Genomic DNA, 12,362 nt, shown 5'->3' with positions numbered 1-12,362 from the left:
TAAAAATTACTCAAATTTCTCCAAGTCTATTTCACTATTTTTCAAGAATTTCATTTCTTAAAAATTTTTCTATTAGAACATTTTTTACCTAAAATTGCAAATAAGTACCTAATCTGGCAACACTGAGTGTTCCTTTAGCCCCCTTTTTCATACTGGGAATAGAAATAATTGGTATTCGTACTCATCAGCACATAGATGACATTATTTTTTTGAGAAATTTAATTTAAAATTAGAACCTTACAATTTAAAATAGCTATATTTTATTTTTATAACAAAGTAAAATATATGTTAAGTATTCAAAATAGTGTATATCATGATTACTTTGTTCATCAAATCATGCATGATGGACCATAGACAATGATGACTGAGAACACCACGGTCGTGATATCCAGAACCAATAAGAAAAAATATATATTAAAAATAAAAAAAGAATTGATAGGTACATTTTGACTAAGAATTGACGTTAAATTTTTCAAAAAATCCAATACTTACCAGAAACTCAATAGTTTGATTGTTATTATAAGTATTCGCTTTAATAATTAAATTATGTGTAATTAATGCATTATGCACATAACCAGTACCTTTTTAAAAGGCTCAAGCAACTCCAATAAAAAGCTGAATAAAAATAGGAACTCATTTATTTACAATACAAATATTTACATCGTACAAATTGTGTTGAGTATCTACATACAATAAAATGGCAACTAGACTCAATGTACTTATATATCTATTTTTTATACTTGGCACATAGATTATAAATTAAATATTTTTTATCGAAATAACAGAATATGTAAACTGTAATATAATAAAAATATCTTTTAATTACTAGATTATATACTTTTGCAAATTATTATTATTTTTTTAAAAATAAATATAAAATGCCAAGAGTTTTTATTTAAGATTCAAAGTATAAAAAATAGATTATAGCAAGTTATGTTAAATATTCCTAATCATTACTTATTTGAAATATTATTCAGTGCATCTAAAATATTATTATACTTATCGTTTTATATAATACACAATCAAATTGTGATGTTTATTATATGGATGATGATTAATTTAAATACGCATTTCAGTTTGCAGAAAAATAAAACCATGGCTAAGGAAATATTCTGCAGAGAGTTAGTAACCTCAGTACTAATTTACCCTAAAACAAACATTAGACACTGTAAGCTTTCGTATAAGAATTTAACTTTAATAGCAATTACTAATATATCTTTGGGTCAAAATGAGATAAGAATTTAAGTAAATGTCTATGTAAGGGTCAAAATGAAATAAAATTATAAGTAAAAAGAGAAATAGTTCCCAATTAAGCATTCGGTAATATTATGGGAGAATTTTATTATTCATGCCATAATGCTTCGATTCGATGTCTATTCCAAGAAGCAATGACCTATGATATTTATTAACATCCTAGACAGAATTGTAATACATTATAACTCTTCTTATAATAATTATATTCTTTTATATTGAGCAATGTTGTAAATTATAAAAAAGAAATCATAATATTAATTTCATAATTTTTTTCTTGGCGAAACTGTACCGTCCATATTATTCTTCGTAATTATAGTTCTTGATACTTACCATAAAATCTAAAATACCTACCTAGTATTTATATAAATCTTATAAATTATCTGGAATGTTGAATATTATTCTGAAATAGGCTAAGATTATAAACTAATAGATCCTTGTTTTAGGAAAAAAGTTGTAAGAAATAAGGAGATCCACGTCGTTTCAATAAATTCAGTATATGTTCAGTAAAAATCGATAAAAATATCTAAATCAATGAAAAAAGAACATTGTATGAATAAAAATATGTATCTAACTATGGTACAATTTTTAAAGTAAATAGTGATATGATCGTTATAAGTATTTTAAAAGGAGAATTAAAAAAATTCTTTGGATTGTAAACAATTGCTGCTAATCTAAAGAAAATTTTGTACGAACATATTTTTCCCTATTTTTCTACTCCTTTCTTCTTACAACAGTCAATCATTAAAAAAATAATAATAAAATAAAAAATCTGTAAATTGTGACAATTGATTCTATAATATCACAATATATGCCCTGCATTTTGTCTTTATAAATGTTTTTTCAATCACTAATATATTGTTGACCAACTAATTCGTAATATTCACGACGAAAAGTAGCATCATATCGCTATAAATTCAAATCGTCTTCAGATTCACTTTCAGTATAATCGTGCAGTGCTTTTTTAATTTCATCCTCGATTTCTATAGCACTTTGATTTTTATCATCATTTGATAGCCTGTCATACGCTATATTAATATTAGAGTTGTAATAAGAACCACAACAATAATATCCGTACTTTCTTAGAATACACGCGATTAAAGTATATAAGGAAATAAAACTAATAATAAACAAGACGATAGAAAGAGCAACATTCAGCCTGTAATGCCAGTTGGCATTGTTAAGTTGCGGTACAATCGTATTAGGATAGCAGTAAACTTTGAGTTCTACGTCTGTCAAGTTATAAATTTGAGCGTCTTCTGAGCATGAGGTACACTGATTTTCGTGGGGACCGGAACATGTAGCACAGGTGTAGTGACAAGGAAGACAAACAGAAGGAGATGTTTCTAAATTAACTATAGGTTCCATATCTAGAGCCTCGAAAGCGGACGGTTTTGGAGCATCAGTGCCTTGACGTTTCATAACAGTGGCGCCAGTAGAGCTTTCAAAAAAGTAAGTAAGATTGCGTCTTCTTGAGCTTCGTTCCGTTAGAACTTCACTGGCATATGTACCGGCCGGGCAATGCTTGTAACACCGCCCGTCGTACAAGTGCAAACCCTTCGCGCATTCTAGTGAAAGAAAGAGAACAAAGATGTTTAATTACATAAACAAAAGGCAACTCCGCCACCACCCATCACCTTTCTGAGTCCATGCAGCTTACGATCTCTCGCCAGCAGATCAAATGATGCAGATGCGCCTCGTACGATGTAGGTATATTATGGTAAATTCGCAGCATAAGGAAATTACGGGAAGGATCGATAGAATCTTGTCACTGATCTCAAATAATTTTGTTCTTGATTAAAATAAAATAAAGTAAAAATAACAATAGGACATGCACAAACAAACAACGTGCTCAAAATTAAATGAAATCAGAGAGAGTTTAGGTGAACTTCTAAGTAAAAATTAAGAATGAGAAGTAATGAAAGTTAATTGAAGTTACTCGTGCAAGACGTGTGAACTAAATTATAAAGGTAGTGAAGCGTGAATAGCAAATTAATAAATATTAGAGGAAGCACGTAAAAAGCTAAGCAAACATGCAACAATCAGAGCGAATGTAAAACTAAATTACTCTAGTGAAATAACAATCGCATAAAACAAACAAAATAACAATAACAAATCGAGTTGTGACTAACTGCTACGTTATAAATCGACGATTTGATATCAGAGACAAGACTCGTAATTACATTATGATACAATCAAAATAAAAATCTGTATAAATTTTGTAATAAAAGATTGTTTTTATTATTATTCTCCGTCACATCAGGTTCCATATATACAAATTATGCATAAACATTTACAATACAATTTGATGGATCGCTAATTACTGCCAATATCGTTGAACAATTTTACATTTATACAACCAAAACGTTATAAAAATGATAGATTTCTAATACATCGAAAGATAGTTAATATATTTTCTATTCCTCGAGGCACAGACGATACAACGTAGTTTCATGCGCGCTTCAATTATCTATTAGAGATTAATTGTGTTTGTATAAGATATTGTATAAAATTGTAATTACACAAGATTATAATTAAGATAAAAGAACTTCAACGATGTTCAATGTGGCAAGCAGAAATTATGCATTGTATAGAATTGTGCTATGAGGAATCTGCCTAATTTAGACCATGATATAAATAAATAAATCACGACAGTGGACATGCATTACGCAAGTTAGGAAGTTACACTAAGCTGCTTAATTTAGTATACAATTTCTTAATTTAACTACCAGTCGATGAGAAATCGTGATCGTTCAGTCGTTTTCATTTACATGTTTGTGAGCAAATTTGTACAAGTTTCCAAATACTTATACCGATATTATATACTTAATATATACATTTCTATATATAGTTTAAATCTAGATGGATTGGCAATTTCTGCTAACATCACAACCACAATACGCAATTGTTTTGTTTTTAATATCTACATATTATGTCAAATACATCTAAGTTATATGTCTCAGTCATAACAGCATGACTAATTTGAAACCTGTCAGTTTGACATCTGTCAAATTGACACTCATCTCGCGTCTAGATCAACAATCAATGCAACAGTCTTTTTTCAATTTGCACTTTATATGTCCGCATTCATTCCGATAAATAACCTCTAGGTTACTCTTCTTAATCGTGACTATCATATACTAACATATCTCTACCAGAGCCATGACATACAATTTTTATACATGTATCAAAAAACGTTGTTAAAGAGAAATTAAAATAACTGTTTTACAAATAAAAATAAATCATGTATACATATAATAAAATGATTAACTTCATGATTAGAACGTGACCTTGAAAATATAATAAATTTATAAATAAAGATAATATAAAATATAAATTTGAAAATGAATCACAGCTACCGCGTGTGTTATTGTCATGCTGTTATAACTGTTGGCGAATTTTAATCATCGAGTCTAATAGACGGTTGGAAAGCCCTCGGTACAATCTGCATTCTCCTTAAACAGGCACGCCGGCGGCACACTGATAGCCTCATCCACACCAATCAGTAGTATGATACGATATTATACAATTTTACCGTTTTGGTAGGAAAATATATACAACTAGCTTTTATCTACGACTTCGTCCTTGTGACCGGAATATTGACTAACAGATTTCATAGAAATTGATTAAATCGTTAAATTGCCAAGAGGTTAGTAAAGATTAAGTAAGGATAACCTATACAGAGACGCTTTTAAAATTATAAATAAAGCATATCGTAAGTGCATCATTGGGGAAGATGAAATGCGTCTCATTACATTTATGTATATTCTATTTTTCCCATAATATAGTATACAGTAAAATAGTATGTGGACAGTGCGCTTCATTATCTTACTATAGTAACAGGGAAGGAGGAGATATTTAAAAAAAAAATAAAAAAAAACTATTTGATGAGGTATTGCTAGAACTCTATACATGTATTTAGGGTATCTATTTAATATATTAATTAATATCTATAAATTATCATCTACCGATGAGTGTGAATAGTTCCTTTAATCCAGCTGCGAAAATTCGGTAGGTAACTATCAGTGAGCGATCGGCATAACTTCAATCGAATAAGCGAATTGTCATTAAACTACACTATTACTAATGGTGTGCGAGTTAGTAGACAATCCGCCTATACAAACACTTAAAAACAGAGACTTTTATAATAATAATAAATTTATTTTAAATTCCACTTGCTAAATGTAAAGTTAATAAACAAATAAAGTTGAATAAATAAAATTTATTGCTAAATAAACAATAAACAAATAACTCATTAGTTAAATATATAACTCATTATAAATTGGAACAACTATTGAATTTCTAGCCATATTATTCATTTATATATGTACCAACGTTTTAGTAATTTTAGATTACCTTCGACTAGTAGATACAGAAACTTTCATTACTTTAAAAAGTAGAATAATGATAATATATAAATTATATTATATTAATGTGAAAAGTATTAGTAACTCACAGTATATGTCTACAACGAAAATATAATACACAGCACTAAATACACAGAGAGTGGAAATACAATAACAATATATAAATTAGGAGCCTCACAATTTATTAATTATGTTACCATATAACAAACATATTACATTCGTAACCACATTACATTAGTATGAGATAATACATACAGTCTACCAGGTGTTTCAGGTATTACGACGTGTATAGACGTATATAAAAATGTAATAAAGGAATCATTTGTGTGTGTATAACTAATAAATTATCTTGTTTATTAGATCAACTAATATATAATAAATATAATATATACTATCTATACTAATATTATAAAAAGAAAACGTTTTGTTGTTTGTTTGTAATAGATAAACTCAAAAACAACAGATTTAAAAAAAATCACATATAAAAAGTTACATTATCAACGAGTATTATAGGTTACGTATTATTTTCGAAAATTCTATTATCCGTGCGAAGCTGGGCCGTATCACTAACTTACTATATTTATGATAATTATATGTAAACCAGTTAATCCTTCTGCGTGTCTACCCATATGTCCAGTATTATAATTATAAATCGGATCATATAACAATTGTTTACTACTATTATTTCACCGTATTTCACAAATGGCATTACTCTACAAGTTTATGTTTATAAAGAGGTTTAGATCTTTGTTGGAATTTCTTTTTTTTTATTTAAAAAAGTACAACAGTAAAAAATACACTTAGCTGCAAAAGGCCGAAGCTCAGGATATGATCAGGCTTTTCTATGCAATTTCATTATTATTTATAAAAGTCTCTGAATAACTAACTACATTTAACAAATTATTATAATTTTGAAACTTATTATAACAGATATGTGTTTCTGTAATAATTATATGTAATTATTACATACGTATTGGCGAAATTGCTAATAATTATATTTTATTATCAAATAAATAATGACGTTTTGAATGAAATATAATTAATTATATGCAATATAATTAATTATATTTATCGTCGCGCTAGAATGCTTAATTTTTATAATATAAAAATTAATATGAGACTCATAATACAAAATTAATATAATTGTCCTATCTATTTATATATACGTACTTACTTAGAATAATGATAAATAAATAACTTAACGAGAAACGTTATTATCTCTTTAAATGCTTTTACATATTTTGGTATCATTATGCATTTAAAACAAAGAAATAATCATAGTTAAAGAAAATTATAGCTACTAAATTTTTGAACGAATGTCATTCAACAATAATTAAATATATTTGTAATATAAATAATTATAAAAGGTATAAAATTAAAATTATAATATATTTTATAAAAGACGGAAAAGGTAGTTGAAACAATCAAAATATTGATTAAGTTTTATTTATATATTTTTTTAGTATATTTCACTCAAATCATCAGTGAGGTGAAACTCCATAGTAACTTGACTAGAACATAGTCTATTAAGTACATTTAATGTTCCGGATGAAATGTTTAGTACAATTTCATTTTTTGACAAATATTATTTTACAATAACAATCGGTTAATTAATTGTTTTTTATACAATTTGTTTACTGAATTACTTCACATAACTCTAAGACCAGCTGTTATCAATCTATTCGTATTTACGTAATTAAGATTGCAATTACTCGATCAAAATGGACGTTATTCAAACCGTAAATATTATACATTATTTTAATTAGTATTTAATTGCACTTGGTCAATAGCTCTTTAATATTTTTTGCCAACTCATTATTGAATTTTCAAGTTAATTACGATATAAAATCGATCATTTGTAAAGCCAATGTTTCCAAACAAATATCATTATTCTGTTTTAGACAATGGAATTCCGTAAATAAATATCATTAATACAAAAATTAACAGGAGATTCTTTGAAGTACGGAAATTATGTTTTAATTTAAAATAATTATATTGAAATCATATTAATGTACTAAAATTGAAAATCGTAGATATTCATATTTAATTATGTCTAAAATGTACTTACTATATTTTAATAATATATTCGAAGTTTAATAAAAAGTAAGTACCTACAGATTTCTATTTTTAAAATTGAATATAGCTGACATTCACTAATGGTTAATTATAAAAAAGAAAACAATTTTTTCATGTATATATTGCTGTCAAAATTATTAAGTAGAATCTATTAGGTACTTGGACTCGCAATATGTAATATTTTTATTAATTAATATATATATAGGTTGAGCATTCATAATTAAAAAAAATCACTACATAATAAATTTCTGTTTCAAAATGAGTGCTGCCAATATAGATGTATCCTGATAATTAGTATGGCAAGTTATGGTCTATTTTGAATTCATTGTGTCGTATATCTTTATATACGTATTTATAAATTAATATTTTGATTGTATAAATAAAAAAAAGTTGTAAAAGTTTGCAAACAAGTTCTCAATGAGATATTTTTTATATATGTTATATCTAATAATTAATATAAATATCATAATAATATAGTAACCATGAAGTAAACGTGAAGTAAAATTATATAAGATAACAGCTTGTACTTAATTGTAACATGGTAAATTTAACTAAAATCACATGCCGTGAGATCGGCGAGTACAAAACAATTCTTATAAATCATATCATTCATATCAAAATTGTTGAAATATTGCATTACTTTATTTTAAACTGTAATGTATTCACTATAATTGCAATAAATCCGCACGTCTATTGAGACATTTATAATGAGTAATGCTTTGTGATAATATAACTGAGGTCCCTATGAATATGTACACACATTGCCGTTTTAGTATACACAAACAAAACATTTAAAAACCGAACAAGTATTTTGAAAATCGCTATGTCCTGATATTGAATTAAATAGATAACTTTGGATAACTATTATGCTTCCAGTCAAAATGTTAAGTAAAAAAAAACTTACAATTGGCATGGGTATAAGATATAAAAATAAAGTAGGTACTTCATGCTATGTATAATAGATAAAAAACATTATGTGAAATAAATTATGCCGAAAAGTTAAATAATTTTAAAATAAGCACGAAATATAAATTATAAATAATGTGCATATTTTATTTTTATATAAATCCTATCAATCGGACTTACCTTTACTATCTATTTAATTAAATATCCGTGAAATATATTAATTTTAAGCGTGTTCAGATGTCAAAAACGCTTTACTGGTTCCTAGAATACCTGCACATAGCGTCACATTTCATACATTCATGTAAATGTTATTTTTACAATTTTGACAATTTGATATAACTAGAACTGTCGTAAGTACTAGGGCACCTCCTTTGGGGTCCGAAGTAAGCACGGGGCTCGAGGGGGCCTACAACTATTTCCTCTTACATCTAAACTTAGACTAGCAGTTAGTGCACAGTCGCGCTTAACATTAGAGTACACATTGCCCGAATCCTGTGCAAATTCGGATGATTCTTTTTCCTCTGTGCACAAGACTCGGGTTTGCTGAGTTTTAGGGGGAAGTTCTATATTTGAGGATAGTAATAGGATGAGGAATAGGCACAAACCTAGGCAGCGATGCAGCGGTGGCGCGGAGTACGAGGCGCAGCCGCTGCTCGCGTGTTTTTGACCGGAAACCGCGTCCGGCACAGGTGTATTCTCATCGGATACCTGAATTAAAAGAAAATATATTCAGTACAATTGATTAATAAATTAATATTAGTTTGTTAGATATTATTTAATGTGATTTAGTTGCCCCATAAATTATTATATTGATAATTTTATTATTATATTGTCTTATTATAATAATAACTTATTTTTATATATAAAAATAATTTATATATTATATATATTTATATACAATATAAGATTTGTTACAAAATTTTTCCAATAATAATAATAAAATAGAATAGGTTGTTTCATTAAATACCTTTAAACAAGAAAAAGAAAGACTAAATTAGTATACTGTTTAGCAATGAAATTAATTTATTAAAAACATAATTTGTTATTTAAAATACATTTTTAAATATTTTTTAATTAAATATATATATATTTTTTAAAGTTATATAAGTATATTAGGCATTACCTTATTATGATGTTTAAAACACATAACAAAGAACAGAATGAACTATGAAATATAAAAAAGAAATTATTTTAAAATCAATGATATATAATATATATAAGTTAGCTAGCTAAACAGGCACTAAACATTTCAATAATATAAAATAGTCATAAACAATTATAATTTTTATTCATATAGTATGAATAAAAATTATAAATATTTGAGTAATTTCACGTTTTTCAACAAAATCATACATCTAATTGAAAAGTCATATAATTATTTCGTATAACATAAGCATATTGCAATGTCGGCATGTAAAACATATAAAAAAAGTTGACTCAGTATTTTACCCCTATCGTCTTCTGCTGTGTTATTTTTTCTTATCGGACAAAAACTATCTCATATGAGAGGAAACAATACTTATTTTTAAAATTTCATTACAATCAAATGCTGGGTTTTATAAAGAATATTAGAGTGAATAAAAATCGTGACAGGATTTTTAGCGTAATATTTTCACATACGCTAAAATATAAGTTTCTCACGTTTACTACTGCTCACGTTTACGAAATTGAAGAATACGCGAAAAATATTTTCCTTTCTTTTCGTAACAAAAAACGAAAACTGAAGTAATAAAAACCTTTTCATATAAACTCGAGACCTGAGACAACCGCTTGATAAAACGTTTCGCGTCGTCTTAAGGGTGATATGTATCATGTCGTGGCGAATTCTCCTCACAATACGGGAGTGTCATGAGTGGTAATCTCAGTTATTATTCATCTGTGGTCTCAGCTGAGTGCTGCTAAGATTACTTGTCTCATTACCTATATTAAGACGTACAAAAAGATTCTAAAATGCAGTCCTATAAAGAAGCGCATTCAATTAGAAAGCATTCTTTAGTTAGTTACGCACAAATATATACACAAACACTCTCACACACACACACACATACACACAAACACACACGCACGCACGCTCAAACACGCACGTACGCACTCACGCACGCACGCACGCACGGAAGTACGCATGCACGCATAGAAACTTTTCCTTTCTGAAATATAGAATTTATTCGTGCCATTATTTTTTTTTAATTAAAATCATTATGGAATCTGTATATATCTATATCTGTTGGTATATTAATGAAAAAGGTACATTTTTAAAAGAATGCAATATATAAACAGTTAAGGAAATCTCAAGGGGTCGAGATACTTTGAGCTAATTAACCCGGCCCTGAGCTAAACTGAGATAATAACATAATACTCGTAATGTATGAAAATTGGTAATTAAACGTATTAGATGGCCGCTTAATTTAAATTCTCTGATGACCTTTTTATATACGTAATATGTGTATATTATTTAAAGGTTTTTATAGACCTGCAATCAGAGATCTGCAAATAACCAAATATACAAAGATAAATAAATAAAGATAGATAATGTAGTCAATGTATATATGATTCGTTCCATGGCCATTTATAGAAAGATCTTTGAAAGATGTCAGCGTGAAAAATGTTATTTGTTAACTATAAATTAAAATTTATTAACTATAAATGTCTTAAAGACTAATCGTCATATTTGGTATATACGAAATATTTTATTGCAAAAATATTAGTATTTTATAATTGTACATACTAGAGTATATAATGCATACTCGTTCACTTAATGTACATTTGAAATATTCAATATTTATTTTAAGCTTTCCTTTTTATTTGAAAGTCTTTTGGTGATTTTCTGGTAATTACATCGTTGTAATCTCTTGTTAGTTAATTTGACAAGAAACTGTCATAGAGAAAATTTTAAGGTTTTCCAAGCTAAGATTTAGAACATTTTAATTTTTTGAATTTCTATTAATTACGGAGAAAAGCAATATTTTCTATTTCTATACACTGGAGTTCAATTATGAGCAAGTGAAATATGTTTCAACCATTGTTTTTTGACAATAACTTATCTGTTCCTAATCCCCATATTTTGCGGTCTCATTAAATTCGACGACCATAGATTTCCCCAGAGACGCCATGAGCTCCACCAATCATTTTGTCTATCTAATAAGACGCTGTATACTCCGATTTGCAAAAATAACAATGGTGGGATTGTTAGAGTAGGGGGATTTGTTTCCATAAATTCTTTAGCTAATTAAATCCAATTTACATTATGATTTTAATAATAAGACACTGATTTATGAACATTAATTTCATGAACATTTTTTTTTAATAAAACTAGTATCGCAAATTTAAATTCATCAGACATGATATAAAACTAGTACGAAGAAGACTTTTAAGCTAACAATATACAGAAAGAGTAGACAGTAGCAATAGAATGCTTAAATGATCTAAATGAAACAAGTTTTTTTGCCATCATATTAATTAATTATACAGATTTATCGATTCAAAAGAATATTTAACTCGATTCTGTTAGCATTTCACCTATTAGGGCGCAGTACGTAGAATGGCCTACTAACATTTATACTCAATCGTACACTTTAATCAAAACATCTTTCGTAATAATTTTTTCCAGCAAACTTCCAAATTTTCAAACCAACAAAAGAAACCTTTTCAATAAAGGCACAATTGTAGTGGCAATGTTTTCAACTCTAACGTCACTGATTAATTGATTACAGTTATTTTGCTTAATTTCGCTACCATTAATATGCGTGTGACTGCTAATTTGAA

At 27.5% G+C, this 12,362-nt stretch overlaps 1 protein-coding gene across 7 annotated transcripts in view; it reads right to left on the bottom strand.

Moving 5' to 3' along the window:
- Positions 1-620: 620 nt before the first annotated feature.
- The window catches only part of LOC113510669 (furin-like protease 1), a 246,104-nt gene continuing 234,362 nt past the window's right edge, over positions 621-12,362 (bottom strand). For all 7 annotated transcript variants that reach the window (XM_031907132.2, XM_031907134.2, XM_031907133.2 and 4 more), the window contains 2 exons: positions 9,206-9,308; positions 621-2,819 (listed from right to left, as the gene is read on the bottom strand). In XM_031907132.2, the coding sequence (XP_031762992.2) occupies positions 2,161-2,819; positions 9,206-9,308 (762 nt within the window). In that variant the 3' untranslated portion in view covers positions 621-2,160. The remainder of the gene's footprint in view (positions 2,820-9,205; positions 9,309-12,362) is intronic.

This window comes from Galleria mellonella, unplaced genomic scaffold (genome assembly GCF_026898425.1).
Source record: "Galleria mellonella isolate WM207_F2 unplaced genomic scaffold, CSIRO_AGI_GalMel_v1 utg32, whole genome shotgun sequence".
NCBI classification, from domain to species: Eukaryota; Metazoa; Arthropoda; class Insecta; order Lepidoptera; family Pyralidae; genus Galleria; species Galleria mellonella.
The sequence above is the reverse complement of the archived record's forward strand: the minus strand, read 5'-3'. Positions and strand labels throughout refer to the sequence as shown.